At 35.9% G+C, this 22,445-nt stretch overlaps 1 protein-coding gene across 1 annotated transcript in view; it reads right to left on the bottom strand.

Annotated features, from left to right (window-relative positions):
- The window catches only part of tln1 (talin 1), a 173,882-nt gene that overhangs the window by 13,174 nt on the left and 138,263 nt on the right, over window positions 1–22,445 (bottom strand). The window contains 15 exon segments of the mRNA XM_051930058.1: window positions 318–380; window positions 474–599; window positions 937–1,061; window positions 1,562–1,667; window positions 5,291–5,398; window positions 6,285–6,470; window positions 7,258–7,374; window positions 8,259–8,384; window positions 13,441–13,624; window positions 15,289–15,455; window positions 19,150–19,296; window positions 19,436–19,555; window positions 19,659–19,760; window positions 20,149–20,295; window positions 20,374–20,544. Of these exon segments, the coding sequence (XP_051786018.1) occupies window positions 318–380; window positions 474–599; window positions 937–1,061; window positions 1,562–1,667; window positions 5,291–5,398; window positions 6,285–6,470; window positions 7,258–7,374; window positions 8,259–8,384; window positions 13,441–13,624; window positions 15,289–15,455; window positions 19,150–19,296; window positions 19,436–19,555; window positions 19,659–19,760; window positions 20,149–20,295; window positions 20,374–20,544 (1,995 nt within the window).

Below are 22,445 nucleotides of genomic sequence, written 5' to 3' on the forward strand. Positions count from 1 at the left end.
TTAAATAGTGCTTTTAACTGCCGAAATTAAACCATTCAAAGATTTAGTTAAGTCATGAAGCAGGAGTTGATTCTTTGCCTAAAGACTATAAAGGGAAGAAATCTAGGAAGTGTGCGAGCAAGGAAGAAAGACAGCTATAAGCAGAATTTTGATGGTTGACACAGCAATATATTCAAATGTTTTGGGCTGTGAGCAAATCACATAAATGTATAACCTCTTAGAACTTGTCACAAGTAAACACAAATGTATACGCCAATGTATCCTTTAGAAATACAAAGATTAAAAAAAAAAAAACAAAAACAAAAACAACAACTTACAGCTGAAATGAGACCCTGAGACCACTGTCCATCATCCACTGCGTTTGCTGGAATAGCACCCACCTATAAGATAATGACAAGGTGTGGAGGTGGTGACTTGAGGGTTACAGTAAAGGCATGACAAATACAGAGGGTGTTTGTAAAACCTATTTGTACCTTTCCTTGGGCCACTAATTCTCTTTGTGCTGCAGAGGCTGCTTTTACTAAAGCGCTTGTTGCTGCAGCAATTGATTTTGCAGCCTCTAAAATCTGTTCCTCAAAGTTCAGGCTTTCATCTGCTTGCTGTGAAACAAGAAAAGAAATATATGTTTTAATAATCAGGGCACAGAATATAACTAAATGTGTGAATTAACTTTGCATGTTAATTGGTATAATGCATATTTCTGATCACGGTGGTTTTCAAAACCAAAGCAATACATAATTGACTGGCTTTTAAATTACAAGACACTGGAAAAATGTCAAAATATATGCAAATCGGAATACATTATAAAAATTAAGATGTAGTTTACCACTTATTAGAGAAATCCTCATATGTCAAAAGTTCTTTAAAATTTAATGGAAGGACTTATGTCCTTAGCTCTGTAGATACAGTATTAAGAAGTAAACCAAATAAATCTACCTTGGGTTTGGCTCTTGGCTTAAGCTGCTCCAGTTTCTTAGCTGCTGCTTCAATAGCAGCTGCAGCTCCTAGCAATTCATTTTCAGCAATAACTGTGGGGTCTTCTGGATCTACCCATTCTGTACCTGAATAACGAAAGACCAGTATAAAAGTAAGCTTATTATGTGCCATGTAAAGGCAGTCCAGCAGAGTAGCTGCAGTATTGGAAAACTGCAAGGCTGCCATTTTTTTCCTACATCTTCCTATTTGTGATTTAAGTGGAGTCCAATAAACGTTTTGTGCTTCAGATGAAAATGAACAATTGTGCCAAAGTTCTACTCTTGTAAAATGCTTTTGAACAGTGTTCACTGTAGAAATGTGCTATATGAGAGCTTGCAGAGTGGAAAAATACTAACTGTACACTTTTTCACCTGTATATATGTTAGGATAAACTTTAAAATATAAACCTCAAAAACATAGGCTATCATTCCTGGTCTCTGCTGCAGGTAATTTCTTCTCACTAAACTTAAAGATAATTAATCACATACTGCTTGTCAGTTTGGAATCCTTTTAGGTTCTTCAAATCCTAAAAGTTTAATTTAATTCAATTTATTTTAATATATTTAGAGTACAGGCTAATATTTACCTTTCATGGCTTCAGCTGCCTGGATGAGCTCTGTGACAGACCCCGCCACCCGTTTGGAATAAGCAGCTAACTGCTGCTTCAAGTCATGAGAAGGCTTTTGAAGTATCTGAAAAGTAAAATAAAATGTAACTTAAAGACCAAGTAATCAAAAAAGGCTTTTCAAATGCAGTAACACAATATATATGACCATGCATTTTATCTTTATAATCATTATATAATGTACAGTAAAGTACTATCATGTTTGTCAAATTCAGGTTTTATAATAAAGCATTCACACCTTCATGAAACTGAATGCAGACAGATTTGGAAAGGAGTCGAATAGTATTCATAATTCCCTGATTATAAAAAAAAATGGTGGGTTTGTGTCTTCAAGTTTTGCATTATATATAGCCTGTTGGATAGTCAGGCCAGTCTGGGTTACTTTTTATTACTATGTAAATTAGGTTGAAGGAAGGAGTGGTACATTCAAACCACCTTAAGGTGGTCTTAAGGATTCTCATTACTTCAATGGGTTTAGGTTAAAAGGTACACCTGTTATTTGGCAAGTAGTATGCACTAGTCAGCACTACAGCTCAGTTAATAGTGGCTATTACCCCTATTCTCCATTATATTTGTTTGACAGACTCTCAGTACGAGTGCAAGAAGCAGGAGATTAGCTTTCCATTCTAGAAAGGCTTTCTATAATGCATAAAGATATTTAATGTAAGCCACCTGTAGTTTATGTGGTGCTTGAAAAATTTCTGGTTACAGTGAAATTAAGTATTTTTCGATTTTCATGTAACATATTTAGAGTATAACAAGATACAAAATTTATACCAAGCTTAAGCATATATTAAATCTTATATTAACACTGCAGACTGGATCCTGACAAACTGCATAGTAAGTAGTATATTTCAAAATATATTTAATATTTGTAACACTAGAAGTACCACCTGTGGTTTATTAGGTGCATTTGAAAATGTAATCAACTGTTAGTCATGGGGAAAATACAAACAAAAATGAGGAGGTAGCAATCTCATAATTAACAAACATTTATTTATTAAATTAACCAACAAAATGTCTTTGCAAACTGCATTCATTGTTTATCCACTTGAACAACACAGAAATAATTTTATTTTCCTCTGTGGAACACCCCACATATATCTGACAGAAAAACATGGATTTCTCAAATTTCTAACAACTGTATTTATAGTGTATGAGCTTTATTTATACTCGCTGCAAAGCTTATTATAATTGGAAGTCCTGATACCCCAGCTGTATCAACTATAATCAACAATCTTGGGCCATTAAAAAGTGCAGGAATTAAAATTTCAGTGATATAGTACAACATTGAATTAAAATTTTATGTTTTGGAGTTTGAGAAACTTTACATTCTATGAAGTGCTTAAATTATTAAAAAAACATCTCACTGCTGTCAGTCATCTTTGTACAAAAGAGAATTCATAATTTTCAGACTAAAAATATTTTGCTTCTGTTTTTCACTACAAAGAATTACATACAAACAAAAGCATCTTTCAGATTAGTGCCACTGCAAATTCAAACAACCTGCATTCCATAAAATTTTGATCACACATTCTAAACATATTATACATTTTAAATTTCCTAAATGTTGCTAAAAGCAGCACACAGATATGTGAAATTAAGCACCAAAAAGTTCTCATCATACAATAGTAAGTTACAAGAGACTCCTGAAGCTGGCAAAACTCATGCACAATAAAAAAAGCAGTGCAAGCAGTGCTGCTTTTATTGAGAATCCTGTAGCATTACAGGAAGCAAACATTTTTAAAGTATCCAAGTGGAAAAAAAATGGATCTAAAAAGACACTGCAGATTAAATACTTCCATGCAGTTATTTTTGACACTTACTACATCATTGTTCTTCCTACTTAGTGGCTGTATCACAGCGAACATAGGGATAAATTTAAATTAAAAAGAAAAAAAATAACATGATATCAAGCACCAAAACAGAACAGTATTAAGTCAAAGTACATTTAAAGATCATTAAACCCACCATTCAGTCAACTGCAGTTAATTTCATATTCCTCTAGTGATTCAAACACAGAATTAAAAAGAGATTTAAAACTAATTTTATAATTACTTGACTTGCTTGCATACTTTTTTTCTGTTTATTTGCTTGGGTGTACATAAAACCATTAATTAACAAACATTTAAAACCCTGAACTCTGGGGGAAAATGTTTTTCAGACTTTAACATGGTATTTTTGTGAGAAGTGAAATTCTTCTTGAATTCTGTAAGAGAATTAATACTTTAATATAACTTGGGCTTTTTTTTTTTTTTTTACTTTTACATATCTCAGCATGTTGCCATTTTTTTTTGCTTTACTGCTACCGTGTCTAACAAGCCTCAGAAATCTACATGGTAACAAATATCACTAAAGTAACATTACAAGAATAACGTAGGCGACTTGCTTCCATATGCCACAGTAGTTCACTTTCTCACTGAAAGTGAGAGTACATTAACTCAGCCTTACATGGCACTTAAACCTGTCACAATGAGGAAGTGTACATCCTGGATTAACTTTGAGACCTTTAACATATCTACTTTGCAGAGTGTGTTTATATGAATTTACATATTTAAAAACAACATTAATTTGTACAATACCCAAGTAATAATGACATATTCTTATTTTCTAAATGTATTTGCTCTGAGAGAAAAAATAGATTTAATTTTTTTCATTAAAGCTTCTACAGAATCCTTGAATAATGGATATGTTTATGCTATACTCTGATTTTTAATGTATTATTTTTCTAAATGGCAGACTCTTTAAAAATATAGGTTTTAAATGAATTCTGTACTTTTGAAACTCTCATGAAACTCTGACATGGAACACAATTCCACTACAGTACATTTACAGCTTCCACAAAATGTAATAAAAGCCTAGAGCTGGCATATATGTTTATTGTTCCCAGTAGACAAAGATAAAATATGTTATGGCCAACAGAGCAAACATTCTAGGTAAAACAATGGTTTTGACTGCTTGAAATTGTTCAGTAATGTCAGTTTCTTAATTAAATGGGAGGTTGAACAAAAAAATACCATATTTTGGCTAAGTAAGCCAAAATAAGTCATGTTTAAGGTTGAAAACCATCAGTCACTTTGTTTACTTTTCACTGGCTTCTTTTAGCCAGTAATTAACTAACAATGAGATGTAATTAACCAGGAGCCACATCTATAAACATCATCACATTTGCACCTGCATGTTCATGAACAATGATGTATTTCCATAACATATTCAAAAAGAAATAAAAACAGAAAAAACTGAAAGACTAATAAGTACTAATCTACTCCAGTCTATGATGTTCTTAGAAGGAAAATCTATATTATTAACATGCACAACAAGCATTATTATTATTAAATCATATGCTTAATTGGCAGTAAGACCTGGTTTCCATTTAGCAGACTGGTTTGAATGAAAATCTATGACCCTGTAACCTTCCAGGGAAACAGTCTGGCATATCTGTTGTAACACAACATTAAATGTTTAAAAAGGAAACCTTTCAACAGGGAGATGGGGATTTAATTTATTTTTTCTTAAAATGGGATCAACAAGTGATTTTTTCCAAACTAGAACAATAATATTTCTGCATTAAATACTGCAAAACCAATTTCAGAAAAATGCATTTTTTGCAGTGAGGTTGTTTTCTGTATTATTGATAGAATACACATATGAACATATTCTGTGAACCAACTATAGCAATCAGATACTTACAACAAGCACATGTTCCAACAATCCCAAGTATCCAACAGCGCACTCCTTTCCGTATCGAACTGCTCGTGTTTGCACATCTCTCTGTACTTCAGGATGATAGGCTGCTTGCTGAAGAGGATAAAAAACAATAAAATGATACACATTTTCAGGAAGGCAATTTTGCTATCGGTCTGCTGAGTGTGAATATGTTATTAGCCTCTCACACTTTTACTGCTTCATTTAACCAGCTGTGAACACAATAAAGACATTACCTACAATAAACTGCAAATAACATCTAGGTCATCAATCTATCAGTCTATTTAGTCAACAGAATTCTATTTTGCTTTAAAAAGGCACCATCCGGCTATTGTACAGTTTAGCAGCTGTTGCCTGGAGCTTTTTCTACTTAGACAGTATTTAAAGAGGGAAACCGATGTAACATGTATATCATCTAACCTTGGACTTTTTTTATTTATTGACTCAGATGTAACATGGGATTAACACAGGATTTAACCTCCACATATTTTTATAGGTCTGTCTTTCAAAGCTGGAGGGAGGGCTACAAAGTCACCCTTCTCAAATCAATCCAAGCCATCAACACACAGTGCCCACAAATCGTGATTAATTCAAATGCCTATTTTTGATTCTGCAAGGTTATCTGGAGGGGACAGGAGGAGTTCTTTTTACTCTTTTTTTTTTTGTTTGGTACTGGATAGGTATACTGTGAAATAGTAAATTAAATCTAACATAGTATTTTTAACAAAATGAAATGATCTAATATTTATCAACTTATCTACTCTTACATCATAGTTCACTTCAGTGCCCGTGTCAATATGTCTGGGTTTAATGTTAACAACAACAAATCGGTCATTTACTGTTTTCACAATATTTGTAATGGATCTTTATTTATATTTAGATACTTATGTCCATATTTCACACTCTATAATCCTTACTTCTCTTTATAATACTGGGCTAGACTCAGTCAACATGTAATTTGTTCCATTATATGCATTACCTTACAAGAGCGAAGCATGTCAGCAATGGCCCTGCGACTAAGGTTAGCTGTAGCAATGATGTCTTCCTGGCGGCAAGAATTTCCAGCAGCCACTGCTTTTGCTGTAGCCATTGTGATTCCTTTGGTCATACGAATAAACTCTTCTGGTGCGGCAGTCTTGGATGGAGGCTCAGGATTCTTAAACACCTGCAAAGAAAAAATAGCATCTTCTTATGAGTGTTACATTTGCATATACCAATGGGGTATTAAGAGGTAACTCAATACTTCAAAACACTTTGATGGGGAGTTTAGAACTTTCCTGAGAGCTTTATAGTCTGTTGTTTTGTGAACCAATGATTATCAAATGGAAGCTCTCCACTAAAAGCTATTCAATAATATCTACAATAGTAATCAAAATAAAAATGTGTAATTGAGAAATGATTTTTTGAGGCAGTATTTGCAACATAGTCATGATTTCTGTAGAACTGCACCTTTTACCCTACCCTTCCTCTTTGAGTAGCTCTACCCACTATCTGAATTTTTCAGGTGTTCTCTGCATTTTCCTTCACAAAGCATGAAAGGATGTCTTGCATTCACAATTGCAAAAGGACAGGAATAAAATCCCAGTCACATTAACTTTGTTATAAATGCAACTATTGAATTAAAACCTTTATTTACTAAATGCAATGGATGTATAATATATGACTTTATGTACAAATATGCTAATAACTAGCATGTAAAGAATAAATAGAACACATTACACTGATGCAGTTCCCAAAACACACTAAACAAGTACATGATATAATATGCTATGTCTTGTACTGCTTTGGTAATATTTTAAGGCATTTAAAAAATGTATGCCATTATTACCCCTATTTCTTTCTTGTACTGGCAACAGAGTTAAATTAAAATATATAATTTTCTTTCACAGGCTTTGTTTTACAGGGTACTTTAATAAATAAAGCAGGGTTGCCTGAATGGCATTTCAACTTACATCCAGTTCCTGTTTAATATGCTCAATAGTGGCTTCCAGGGCTCTAGTTCCTTTAGTGGCCTCATCTTCCACAGCCTTGACAGTTTTCAATAATGAAGTCACATTTGTCACCATTACCTAGGACAGAAAACCATTTTTAAAACATTTCTTTATGTGTAACGCTTGGTATACTGCAAATATTAAATGGGGATTTGTAGAAAATGTTTTCTTGATTTAGCAGCAACAGTTATTTTAACTTTTCTTTGAAATGGATTGAATATATAACTAGGTAATGTGAGTAAATCAGTCAATTACTGTTTCACGATCATGTTTTTGTGCTAGAAGCAGATTCTATAAAAACGACTGCAATATGATTTTTTGAAAATCTACCAGCTGCTTTACAAAGCAATATGAAATTAATAGAAATGCACAAATTGTGTAGTATTTAATAATAATGAATTGCAGTGTTTAATAGGTCAAGTTCCTCATTAGACTAGTGCTACCTAATAGAGGGCAGATCTAAATTCTTGAGTAATTACATTTCAGCATGGCTTAATCCCGTCTCTGAAGTTGAAACAAGTGGTGATCGTATCAAGTTACTTATTTTTATAGCAAGTCATTTACAACACCATACAATCTGACAACTGGTTTGCATCGAGATGAAATACATGTTTACATATGTAACATAGATAAAGAAGCAGTCTAAATTTATCAACAGGCACTTGCATGTTAAAGTGCGTTATTGAAGGATTTGCATTATATTTGAAATACATTCTGTAAGACAGTTGTCTATAAAATAAGAGTTACGTAAATGTTAACTCATGTAGACTACATGAAATCCTAAAGCTCAACATCCACAGTAGACTTAATAGTCAATATACAATTATAGTTTTTCTTCCTGAGTAGTTAGGCCTTCTACCCAATTTAAAACAAGAGTGATTACCTCAGAAAAGCAACCAATTTTATTTTTATACAGCACATCTACTGGGGGTTCAAGCGGGATTTTCAAACTTTATGGTTACCTTGGCAGAATTCTTGAGCTGCAACATAGCCGGGTCATCATGTGGCTTTCCAGAGGCCGCTTTAGTAGCACTAATAAGGTCCCCAAGTGCTTTTGCAACATCTTTCACAGCATTGATTAGGACAACCTAGCAATGAGAACAATATACAGTGAAGAATGTGTGTTTCAGGTTCTTTTAAAGACAAACTCCCCCAGTATTTTTTGTAATGTGCAGCTTAATGAAACATTCAAAAATAATGTATGTCTAAAGATTGCCCGAATTACAAATGTATGGTAGGAAACACTCTAGAAAGCGATTATAAAAAATTAAATTATATTTTCTTTGATCAATTTAAAGTGCTTAATATAAACATTGAAAATATGCAAATGTTCCTCATTTCTCTCTTAAAACGATTGAATCACCAGTACAGAAGGAATCTTTTGTTTATAACCTACTTCACTGCACTTGTTTAGGCTCTCAATGTGGATTACAAAACTGCATATTTACATCTGAACACAATGCAAACATTGTTTATTAACTTACAAAAAAAATTAAAACAAATTAAATGCAAGCATTGTTTGTCTTGTATAAAGCATTTATGGCTAAAAAAAGCAAAGCTTTTCTGCTCCTTGCATTATGGCAAATTATAGCACAAGCTGTAAAAATACAATATATAGCTTCCCCTAAAAACAGGATAAGCAGAGTCAAAATGTCTTGATGCATGCTCAATAATCCAGGTAAGGAAATTTTAGAAAGTTGATTCTGTTCATCAGGACATAGTTTTTTTCTGAGGGAGATATGTTTCATCACTCATCCAAGTGACTTCCTCATTCTCAGTTGACTGCAGGTTTCTCCAATCTTATAAACAGTACCTTTAGACACCTAAAGAATGCTCTAAGCCAGTGGTTCCCAAACTCGGTCCTGGGGACCCACCGTGGCTGTAGGTTTTTGTTCCAACCAGATTCACAATCGGTGATAATAATTGATAACAACTGATCTCATTTAATTAGCTGGTCTTTTTTACTCTTCTCTTATTCTGCATTCAGAAAAACACAACAGTATGGTTTTTATATTAATAAGACATTTAGGAATATTTCTATTTTTTTCTAAAGCTGTAAATGCCGAACTCTCTTTTGTTGTTTCATATTATTTTCCCCTTTTCCTGTGTAGTTTGCTCCCTTCATTTAACCCTAATAGTGACAATTACCAACCAGCATGATGAAAGCTGTAACGACTTCAGTGTCAGACCCACTAATTGGTAAATAATCAATTAAATAACCAGCACAAGTGGAAAAGCAGAATGAAAATTAGGTTGAAAATACAGTTAATGACTTAAAAAAACTATATATTCCCCATATAACTGCTTATTACATTTTAATAAAAATCTACCAAACTTAATTTGTAATTTCTACATTGACTCCAAAACACAAAAACTGGGAAATAATGACTCACTTAATTAGGCTAAGAGTCCAATGAAAAACGGAAGTTGGTTGGAACAAAAACCTGCATCCACAGTGGGTCCCCAGGACTGAGTTTGGGAACCACTGCTCTAAGCAATCCAGGAGAGAGGAAGGACAACCGCTGCCTAAGCGAAAACCTTTGGTGATCCTTATCTGTCAGGAGTATCGGAACAGCTGAGAAGCATTTTTTCAAAACACCAGGTCTGGGTGGCTTTCAAACCCCAAAACACGCTACAGCAGAAATCAGTCCACCCCAAGGATTGGGTGCCCCAGCACAGACAGAGTAATATAGTTTACGCAATTAAGTTCCAAGTGGATTGCCGTGAATCATACATCGGGGAAACCAAACAACCATTGGCGAAGCGGATGGCACAACACAGAAGAGCTACCTCGTCTGGCCAGGACTCGGCAGTCTATTTACATCTACAGGACAGTGGTCACTCTTTCAGTGATGAAGATGTGCACATCCTGGACAGGGAGGAACGCTGGTTTGAGCGATGAGTCAAGGAGGCGATTTATGTGAAAAAGGGACGACCATCTCTGAACCAAGGAGGGGGCCTAAGGGTACATCTTTCACCATCTTACAATGCTCTTACAATGCTGTGATTGCAGCCATTCCCCAGCTCTCTGTGAATGGTCCTCATGGCCATTGATCAATGGACAATTTGCATATCATTGATCACACGGCCCATTGTTAGTCAATGGTGCTAGTTTCGGTTATTATGCAAAGGTACTGTTTATAAGGTTGGAGAAACCTGCAGTCAACTGAGACTGAGGAAGTCATTTGGATGAGTGATGAAACATATCTCCCTTGGAAAAAAACTATGTCCAGATGAATCTCCCTCGGAAAAAAACTATATCCAGATGAACAGAATCAACTTTCTACAAGAATAAGCAGAGTATCATAAAATCTTTACAGTTGCATCAGAATATCAAAAATGAGATATATTAAGACATGAATGCATATTAGTACTGCACAAAATTTGTGAATTCCTCTTGTAGTTAAGTATATTCGTTTAAGTGAAGGGCTTTTTTTTAGTTACGACAGATATATATTTTTTTTATAGAGAGAGATGATTGTCATAGTTAACTTCTGTCAAATAAAAAATTAAATACTAAATTGTAGTATACTGCACTCTCCAACAACAATATTTTTAATGTTTTACAAAAGTATTGTAAAGTGGGGTTCCTGGCAATTTCCATGCCTAATAAGATTATTTAAAGAATTACAATTGACAATCACAGATTTTCAGGAAATATACAGTTTTTCAGAGAATAACATTTCATACTGTATACTAAAACAAATATAGAAACAAAATCTTTAGCATCATATTATATGTAAAAATATACACTTAGTTATCACATCTACATCAGTAACTGAAACTTGTTCCAAAACTTTATTTACATTAATAGAATATATTTGGAGGAAACAAAATGCCCTTTTTTAATTATTGGCGGTCTGCCTAATCTAGAAAAATGAGAGTCACTGTCACACAAAATACTTATGATTACACATGTGATATAACTAGTTTTTAAGCTTTTATTCAAACAAATTAAGTGAATTAAGTTTTTGGAACAAAACGTCTCAATTACCTATTTACTTGTAAGCTGTTTACTATTTTTTATTTATATTTTTAGCAGATTCTTAAGCAAATGGAGACATAGACTAGATTTAATCAATGTTGCCATTTATGTAACAACCATAATAAAGACTGTTTTTTAGGTCTGCATCAGTTAAAAGTATTGGTCAATAACACTGTAAGGAGCACATGCTACTAAACCTTGAATTACTATTATTATTTTTAATATAAACAAAACTAAACCTCAGATCACTTGTTAGTAGAATAACAGTTAGCTAAAGCTGTCAAACTAAACATTCACCAAGAACGCCAAGACAGATTATGAATCCCACTGCTGGAAAAACTGCAGAAGACGTCACTGAACAAAGCCTATAAGGAAAATGGCACCCTAAAAAATAACTAGTTTGCAGCAATACATATTATACACACACACACACGAACGGCTATCTCATTGCAGTTGTTTCATCGAGGAAAAACTGCAAATTTAACATTTTCACACAAATGCTTTTCAAAAATCATTGCCTTCTTTAACAAAATATGCTACAGTGCGTTAACACACACACACACACTCACACCAAACAATACCCACATTCTGTAAATAAGGAACTCCAGGTGAAGAAAGTAGTTCCTTTTCATAATAAATATAGAACAGAAAAAGAAAGTGAGGATGCGGTTAATTTCTTTTTCAAAATACACATGAAAAAAATACTATTAAGAAAACATTAAAGAAAGGGATAACTTTTCCACAAGATGGCAGTAATGCCACTTAAAATCCAAAATAAAATGTCCATTTGAAGCACTCTGCACTTAATTTTATTTTCTCTTTTAAAAGTCACACCAATCAATCTTTAAAATCTTTTGGAATAAAATTAATGTAAATAGGAGTAGAACAAAGAAGTCAAAGAATAAGACTTGAAAAATACTGCATTTGTCTTTTAAAGTCTCAGTTATGTTTTCACAGTCATGGTATATATTAATTTGCCATAGCAAATGGACAGATAATAACCAGTATAAAAGAGGCAGCTGGGGTCTTATTTTGGGAAATGGAGACCATGAGCTGACCATCCAAAAACACATACTAAAGCTGCAATGAATGAAACTGGTAAGGGTGATAGCACTTAAATCTTTTGGAAGCCTCTTTTAATTTCATCCAATGTTAAAGGCGGGTGTTAAAAAGTCAGGGACAACCAAAAGGGTAAGAATACCACAGAGAAGTCAAAAGTACCAATCATCAAAAGATCAATACAATGAAACCAAAACTGAATGGTCCTTATGCTATCTAGATTTATTTCCCCCCCAACTAAACTACAAGAGGCATTTGTTATATTTTCTAATCAACCTCAAAATACAGATAAAGTTCTTACCATGACACAGTTCTGAATATGGAGTGCTTGATGAAGTCACATGCAATGGCAATATCTGATCACAAGACTAACAATGGATGTTGTTGGCATAAAGAACATGGCTGTGGACATGAAAAACTTGCACAAAAATATCCACATGAAAAATGAACAAGATAGGACTGTGGTGATAATGCCATTGTAAAAAAAAAAAAAAAAAAAGTGCTACTTAAAAATTGTGTAAAGCCAAAACAGCACAAAAACAGAAACAAATGATCCCTTAGCAAGTTGGCTAAAATGTTTTCTCATATTCACAGCTGGACATATCACTGGTATAAAATGACAATTTATTTGTCTAAATTCTTACAATTGGAACATTTAAATCACTCTCAAAAGAACAATGGCAACTGCATTATTCCTAAAACGAGCTATAGGAAAGCACACTCCACAGGGTGACAGGCAATGAATGAAGAGTACAGCCAGGCTTTCTGTTATGGCAGAATCTCTCTTTTTTTTTCTGAAAATGACATTATACACCATTTCACAATATGTGTTCTATCTTAAGATTGAGAAAATGTTTGGCTTTAAAATTGACATATTCAGAAGTTTTGAGGGTTTACTTTTCACATTTGGAGGGCTGCCCCACAGAGGAAAAAGACTGAAAAAACAAATGTTTCAGTTAAGAACACAACTTGCCGTAGCAAATAAATGTATACCATGACTGTGAAAAGGAGTTTTTGACTTGAAAAATACCAAATATATTTAATAATAGTTTGAGAGGAATATGGAATCATTTTTACATGGTTACATTATGTGTTCTTACCTGTGTTTCTGGATCTTCAGATCCTAAGCTGGCTGCACCCAACTTGACCACCTCAGCAAGTTTGGTTATCGTTGTTACCGATGACTGTGCAGCCTGAGCCAGTTTCTCCTGACTTGCTGCAGCTCCAGAAACAAGTAATTTAGTGTCTTCTACCAGAGCTTTGGCTGTTTTAAGAATGTTTTCCCTGCAGGAAACAAAAATTAAGTCACCAATACTGTACAAAATTGAGGAAATGACTGGGTTTAGAATGACCCATTCAGTCAGAAAATTTTGCAGTTATTGGCCAAGTGCAAAGAAGCATTTTATACATAACACAAACAGCAGTATTCTCAGATAAAATTAATTACTAATTCATTAGTTTATGTTTGAAATTCTAAATAACATGAACATTGAGACAAATGAGATGTGTTTAAAAATATAAGAGTCTACCAAACAGAAGAAATCTATTTTATCTAAAACCTAAAATGATTCAGAAGTTTGATCATTCAGGTATATTTGATTCAACTGTACAGTTTTATTATTTATTCAGCCTTTTGATTTTGAATGGCACTATCCTTACTTGTAACCGGTACTTTTAAATGTCAGTTTAGTTATATTTAATTCTTCAAATTTTAGTATGCAATATATGACAAAGGGGGAAGCACAGTAACATTTGTTATGCCACTTTTATTTCCAATTTAAAATTTTTTTTTTTTTTTTTTTTTAAACTTGGTGCAGGTCTGTGGGCAAACCAACAATCACTGTAGTGCTTTACTGCAAATATTATATGTCTCATTTCATATGCTCTTGTATGAGGTTTTGGAATATGAGAGTCCCAATGAATACTCCAGACAGTCCCTGTACATCTCCTTGCTAGCATGACATAACACTTAGCTTGTTTCAATAAAGCAGAACACCTCTTCCTCTCCTGAAACATGTAAAGCATGAGACACAGAGTACTTTGCCTTCAATTTTGCTGTAACTTCTTTCACTAAATGCCTCTGCCATGCTGTTAGTTTCTGCCATGTAGTACACCACAAACTAGAAATGGGTTCCAAGTCTCAAATAATGGAAACCACACTGAATTCTAAATACAAAGTTTTCTGATGCAGTGCTGCTAGTTGGTTGGCAGCTGGTGGTTTCTGAGTAGACTCTGCTATGCAGTTGCTGAGTACCCTGCATTATTCTGAAAGGGTTTCCTTAATGTTAATTGCCTCATCTAGCACTGCTTGCCCCTGGCAACAGGAGCCTTTACGTTCACTTTTAGACTCTAACATGGACTATAATCCTGCCAAGCCCCTTATCACAGATAGCTTCAAAAATCACAAAATGAATTCTTCTGATCTAACATAGTAATACACTACAGTTTTGTATGTCACCTTTGAGTTAGTGTGGTTTTAAAACCATTTACTAAAAAATGCTAAAGTGGGACCAACTTCTCATACCCCTTTCTGAGCAAACAGTAATTTTACAAAAAAAAAAAAAAAAAAACATTTTATCTACCATTTCACCTGCTGACAGTACCATAGTGCCTATGTCTAAAAACTCTTGATGGACTCCTCTCTTATGAAACATAATCAATAGTTAATACTAAAATAACATTTACACTAAAATGCTTATTCATAAATAAATAAATAAAGGTATTTACTTGTTTTCGTAGAAATAAACACATTAACATTATTCCTTAGAGGGTTTCAGTATCTCTTGAAGAATAAACAAAACTGAAGATAATCTAATAACCACTGCTTTAATTACAGATTCAGGTTTCTAATTTAACATTAATCATGATTTCACAAATGTATACTGATTAAATATTATCATCAGCTATTCAAAGCTTTCTCAAAATTGTGTTCAATTGGAAATACAAACCTGTGATCTGCAAAAGTCTCTTCATTCTCTCTGTTGAGTGTACCAGCCGTTGCAAACATTATTGTGGTATCCAAATCTGCAATAATTCCTGAGACAGCACTGGCAGCAGTGATGCAGGCCTGGGTGCCACGGTTTCCAGCCTGTAGTGCAGCTAGTACATGAGACACCTGGGTCATTAAAAACACAAAAGAAATTATGGCTTAAATATGCAGCATGAAAGTATGTAAGAAAGTCTTGTACAGGTTTAATGTTATGTTCTTTTTAATATGCACACTAAAACACAATACTTCCTACAAGGGAAAATAATTATAAAGAAGGGAAAGAGAAGTGTAGGAGTTGATTCATGACTAAAATCACTGTTGTTTCTGTATTTCTGTAGGTGGTATTTTTAAAATATTAAAGAAAGCAGCAACAAAGTGGGAGAAGAAACCCTAAAACATTGTTAGATATATGCAAAACTGTTCCCTTTAATACTGAAATTGACTGAATATATTCTTCTTTTCACAATTATAATTATCTAAAGTAAACAGACAGTGAAATGGTTTATGCTGTATGACCAAGAATACATTTAACAAACTGACTGTAAATAAGTATTAAATTAACAAATCTAATGTAAAATTTTACATTGTTGGTTAGAACACATGGTGTGCAGTAAGTGCACATGCAATTAAAATGGCATTACAGGCAAGTGTCTTTCAAAAGGCAACATACTTATGAAACATGAAGGCAGCATCTGCCTAGACCAGCTTGAGGAATCATGCTGTCATCATGAGGATGAGCAAATGGAAAGAGGTCTTCATTGTTTTCTTTATTTCTTATAGGAAAAATTCCTTTTTAGGACAATGCTATTCAGCTCAACTTAGTTCTCCGTGGCCTCATGCCATGCATCCATCCTCTTCTGCTTATCTGAGATCAGGTCGTGGGGGCAGCAGCTTCAGCAGAGATGCCCAGACTTCCCTCTCCCCGGCCACTTCTACTAGCTCTTCCGGGGGAATCCCAAGGTGTTCCCAGGCTAGCCGAGAGACATAGTCCCTCCAGCGTGTCCTGGGTCTTCTCTGGGGCCTCGTCCCGGTAAGACGTGCCCAGAACACCTCACCAGGGAGGCGTCCAGGAGGCATCCTGATCAGATGCCCGAGCCACCTCATCTGACTCCTCTCGATGCGGAGGAGCAGCGGCTCTACTCTGAGCTCCTCCCGGATGACCGAGCGTCTCACCCTATCTTTAAGGAAAAGCCCAGACACCCTGCAGAGGAAACTCACTTCAGTTGCTTGTATTCGCGATCTCGTTCTTTCGGTCACTACCCACAGCTCATGACCATAGGTGAGGGTAGGAACATAGATCGACTGGTAAATTGAGAGCTTTGCCTTTCAGCTTTGCTCCTTTTTCACCACGAAAGACCGATGCAAAGGCCGCTGCGGATGCCCCACCAATCCGCCTGTTGATCTCCTGATCCATTCTTCCCTCACTCGTGAACAAGACCCCGAGATACTTGAACTCCTCCACTTGGGGTAGGATCTCGCCCCCAACCCTAAGAGGGCACTCCACCCTTTTCCAGCTAAGGACCATGGTCTCGGATTTGGAGGTGCTGATTCCCATCCCAGCCGCTTCACACTTGGCTGCGAACCGATCCAGTGAGAGCTGAAGATCACAGCCTGATAAAGCAAACAGGACATCAATCCTGAGCCCACCAAACTGGACCCCCTCAACACCCTGGCTGCGCCTAGAAATTCTGTTCATAAACGTTATGAACAGAATTCGGTGACAAAGGGCAGCCCTGGCGGAGTCCAACTCTCACCGGAAACGGATGTGGGACGTGGCCTCATATATTCAAATTAAATAAAGTTTTCATGGTGTTATTTTGTTTTGTTTTTTTTTTCTTACTTGCCTTTTAATTGATAGTTGTGGATGCCATCATTTCCTTGCTGTGTACTGTTTGGAAACATTAACTCAAAGAGCATGGCTGAGCTTGCAGTAGCTGTATTTTATGACTTGCATACTATAAATAGGCCAGGGAAGCCTGAATGTCCCCCGACAGAAGAGATCATGGCAATAGTCCCTGAGCATCCAGTTAGTCAACAGAGATTGCACTTCAAAAAATTTGTGTACTTCAAAAATGTAAATTAGATATTAAACTGGTACATCAACTTTGGATGCTGTTTGGGGAAACTACATTCATAAATATTTTTGATTTTGTTTAGTATTTGGAAAATATTTCAGCATTTTAAACCTTATATGCAAAAAAAAGAGAAGAAAAAAAAGGGCTGTAAATGACCAGATTGTCAGGTTCCCACTTAATATACAGAATAATAAACTTTACACAGTATGCGTATACCTTAGCTATCAACTTAATTATCATTATTAGTTATTTTGAAACAGTTCAGTGCTAGAACCCAGCAATGCCATCTTTGAGTCTAGCTTTATATGTAAAACATGAGGATTTGGGATCTTGTATAACCAGGGACCATCACAAATAAATCAGCAGTGTTGATTGTTCTGATCTAGCAGGTGATCATATGAGGTTAGGTGACAAACTCACAATATGATCTAACAAGTCTGGTATTGTAATGCAGTAGATAAAATTCTCTTAAACATGAGAAATGTAATCAGAAAAAGAGTAACTTAAGCAAAGGAAAGTGACAGAAGTGCCGACTAGCGTTCCTGAGAACTTCAAGAGATCCATTTAGTTCAACCATTTTTTTTTTTTAAATCTCCATAGGTATTCTCTCTGCATTAAAATAAATGCCTTCCTTAAAATCAATTCTGAATGTAGTTTAGATGGATTCTAAATGTGTAATGAGGCTGCAACCTGTAATAACACTCACATGAATAAGGTATTTTCACACTGTAAATATTTTAAAACTAATATTCTCAAATTTTAAAACAGTGAAAATAAATTGTACCATCCATTGTCCACCACTTATCTGAAGTCGGGTTGCGGGGGCAATAGCCTAAGCAGGGAAGCCCAGACCTCCCTCTCCCCGGCCAACTCCTCCAGCTCCTCTGGGGGGACCCCGAGGTGTTCCCAGGCAAGCCGGGAGATATAATCCCTCCAGCGTGTCCTGGGTCTGCCCCGTTGCCTTCTCCCAGTGGGACATGCCCTGAAACACCCCCCTAGGAAGGTGTCCAGGGGGCATCCTGACCAGATGCTCGAACCACCTCAACTGACTCCTCTCAATGCGGAGGAGCAGCAAAGCAGCGACTCTACTCTGAGTCTCTCCCAGATAACTGAACTCCTCACCCTATCTCCAAGGGAAAGTCCAGCCACCCTGCAGAGAAAAATCATTTTGGCCACTTGTATCCACGATCTTGCTCGTTCGGTCACTACCCCAAAGCTCATGGCCATAGGTGAGGGTAGGAACGTAGATCGACTGGTAAATCAGCAGCCTCGCTTTTGGCTCAGCTCTCTCTTCACCATGACAGACCATTGCAGAGCCCGCATTACTGCGGATGCCGCACCGATCCGTCTGTCAACCTCCCACTCCATTCTTCCCTCACTCGTGAACAACACCCCGAGATACTAAAACTCCTCCACTTGAGGCAGTAATGTGTTCCCAAACAGGAGGGAGGGAGCATTCCACCCTTTTCCGGCAGAGAACCATGGCCTCGGATTTAAAGGTGCTGACTTTCATCCCCGCCGCTTCACACTCTGCTGCGAACCGTTCCAGTGAGAGCTGGAGGTCACTGTCTGATGAAGCCAACAGAACCAAAACTTTGTAATAAATTGTACCATTAATATATTATTATTTCAAAAGTTACCTGCATTTTCTCATTTCTTAATAGTTTACCTGAGTCTCTGCAAGCTAACAAAGTGATAAGGAATTCAGGAAAAAATAGAAATTATAATTAATTTGCAGACTCTACCTTCTCTGAGACCTTGCGTGCACACTCGATTAGTTCCTTCTTGGTGAAGGCATCATTTGGGCTGCACTGTAGGGCACCAGCTTTTGTAACCAAAGAGGCACATCCATGACCCAGTTCCTGAACTCTGTTTTTAATATGAGATCCAATCTGTTTAAAACACAAAAATCCCATCAATGATGACTGAACTTAAATGAATTTTGTTAATAGCATTCTCCATACCAAGCCATAATAAATCAAAATTATACACACTTGATAAAAAGTATGTAGAGAGAGTTATTAGAAATACCTCTTCATTTTCTGCAGTAATTGCTGCTGGTTTAGCTTCCTGTGCTAACTGTCCAAAATCACTTGTGAGCTGATTGGCTAAAGATCCAAGCTCATCAGGATTGGTGTTGGATTTTGTAACCTTGGAATTTATAAAAAAACATAAAATAAAGTGATCAAACAATGATATATTAAGTAATATGTACTTTTAATTTTAAAATGATGAAACTATGGAAAACACAAACCATTTCTTGTACAGTGACAGCGATTGCTTTCGCAGTTTTCACCATGGTAGTTTGGTAATCAACAAAGGTTCCTTCAGGCTCATCATTGGGACCTTCATCAATCTGAGGACAAAAATAAACAACATTCATATTTAAAAAACACGGCTCTAAAATGGTGTCACTTATATTCAACAGATGATTAGGACAGCAGAATTATTTCAGCCAATATGCAAGAGAACAACATACCACGTGTACAATTCTTTTCATTTAAAGTTCTACTGATATCACGGTCATTGGAAATTATCACATAAACAACGCAGAGTGAGAAAAAATATTGATCTATTTGTGAAAGGCTGTAAAATATTTTCTCAAAAGGAACTTTAAAGATCTTCTAAAAGAACTTGGGAAAATAAAATATTTCTAGTATGTATGGATTTCTGTTGGGGGTTAAAATCTCTCATATAGAAAAAAGGGTGTTTTACTTGAAGTTACATTTAATGTAATAACAGACCCTGCTAATTGCACGTGAAATTGAGTCCACCATTCCTCCTACAGCTCCAGCAGCACTAGCAGCTTCTCCGAGAGTTGCTGTCAGATCATCCACTGCCTCCTTCATCATTTGCACAGACTCTTCCAGAGCCTCCTGTGTGTGTGCCGCCTAAAAGACGAGCAGATGATTATCAAAATGTAAAACATTTTCATTATAATTATTTTATTCAATTTAAATAAAACTTACTTTCGGATTGCCTCCAGCTTCCTTGGCTGTATACAGCATTTGCAGTGCAGATTCTGCCAATGTCTTGGTTTGATCAAGCACATTCATTTGCTGTTGGCTGTTCAAAATCTTAGAAGCAGCTCCAATTGAGGCCAGGATAAGAGGCTCAAAGTAGCTTGCCATTTGAGACACCTATAGAAAAATGACAAAATCAAGAAGAAAGCATACATTTTCAGTCTGTGCACAGATTACAAGGTAACTCCACCATAATAATTACATTTGCCTAACTGAGACTATGCTGGCTCCAGTTTCCAGAAGATGGCATCTTAGTGACAGATGAAGAAATTCTAGTTGAGAAAATAATCTGAAGGAAAATTTTTTACCTTAAGCAATATGTTTATAATTTCTTCATACTACGTTTTTTGGATGCCATAATCCATCAACCAATGATAAAAATGTAGAGACTGGCCCCTGGTGACTTAATAATTAAATTGAAAAAATCAAAAATAACCTAAACAATGAGCTTCTTTTTGAAAAACAAGTTACAAAACTAAGTTAGCTGGCATCTTATAGTATTGCTGTAAACAACTGTTTTGTTAATTTTTGAAGGTAAATTCAATTAAAACCTATTCAATACAGAAATAAAAGCTATATCTATGAAATAATCTGAATGTTTATAAGAGCTAACATTAATGAATCATAGGAACATGCATTATTAGTACACCTGAATGCACAAGCAGGGTCCAGATCAAATTTTGCTAAATTTGAATAATCATCACTGCTAAGATTAAATATTTGCCCTATACCATTTTCTGCATCACTGCATATTTTCCACATTTACTTTTATTTTATTAAAAAAAACAAAAAAAAACAAGCGGAGGGTACTGCCTGACCAATTAATATTGAATTATAATAACTATTTCATTTACTTTTTAAACATATGTATGCATTACTAGCAATTCAGTGTGAAGATTTAATTACCACATGGATTGCTGTGTTAGATTTTACCAAGACATAAAAGGGCCTTGTGTAATGTACTACATTTCTTATAATTCATAAAAGTGAAAACAGTACCAAGCATGAAAATACTAGAAGCTGGTGACTGTGGGAATGAAGGAGAGGCTCACTCACCTCTCAGCTGTTGTCAGTGTGTCACCAGTGTGTGCACATGCTGTACTATTTCATTCACTTTTTTGTGTTTATACTTTTCAAAGTGCTGTGGTGAATTCCCGGGGAGGAACAGTGAACTTGCTTTCTCTTGTTCAAAGATGAACGCTTTGCAACTTGAGCTAAATGGAGAGCTCCATCTGTCAGCCATGTACAGTCTGTCTCTGAACAAATGGTGAACACTATGCTTCCCTGGTGACACCAGCTGATCTCTCCCTATGTCCACCCCCACCTTCTCTGTGCAGTGTCACTATTACACTCAACCCACCCACAGTGTAAATCCCATCCTTATTGCCAATGGAATTGCTGTGTGAAGCATCTCAGTTTGAAGATTTGCCCTGTGGCGAACTTCCAGTGGTGAGTTGCAAACCCCCTTTTTGCTCAGAAGAGAGTGCTTTGGGGCATGAGCTAAATGGAGACCTCCTTCCACCAGCTGTGCAAAGCCAGTTTCTGCCCACACTGAACTGTGCACTTCCCTGGTGACATCAGCTCTCACCTTCTCTGTGCTGTGTTGCCACAACCATAGCCATCCGTTTTATGCAAGTTTTCGGCTATCTGGAGTAGGTAGCATCATACCACATTACCTTAGAAAAGTGGGGTTAAACTATACTTTTTTTCCCCCCAAAACTAGCGTGCTTTGCCCCCTGCTCGCTTCGTTTGCCAACTCAGTGGCCTGCTCTACGCACCAGCCACTTCGCATCTTTGCCAGTCGCGTATGTGGATTTCACTTTCACCAAACAACAAATCTTTTAAATTCTCTCAGATATGCGTGGGAAGAAACACTACTTTTCCCTGATGGCAACATGAATTAGACAATCTACAAGTCTTTGACTTAAAGTTTAAAGCCAAACAATATCTACATACTTCTGTCTTATCACCTGTCCATATTTTCAGTCTCTTTTAGCTGTTCAGTTATTTCACCGAGT

Source organism: Erpetoichthys calabaricus, chromosome 7 (genome assembly GCF_900747795.2).
Source record: "Erpetoichthys calabaricus chromosome 7, fErpCal1.3, whole genome shotgun sequence".
Classification (NCBI taxonomy): domain Eukaryota; kingdom Metazoa; phylum Chordata; class Cladistia; order Polypteriformes; family Polypteridae; genus Erpetoichthys; species Erpetoichthys calabaricus.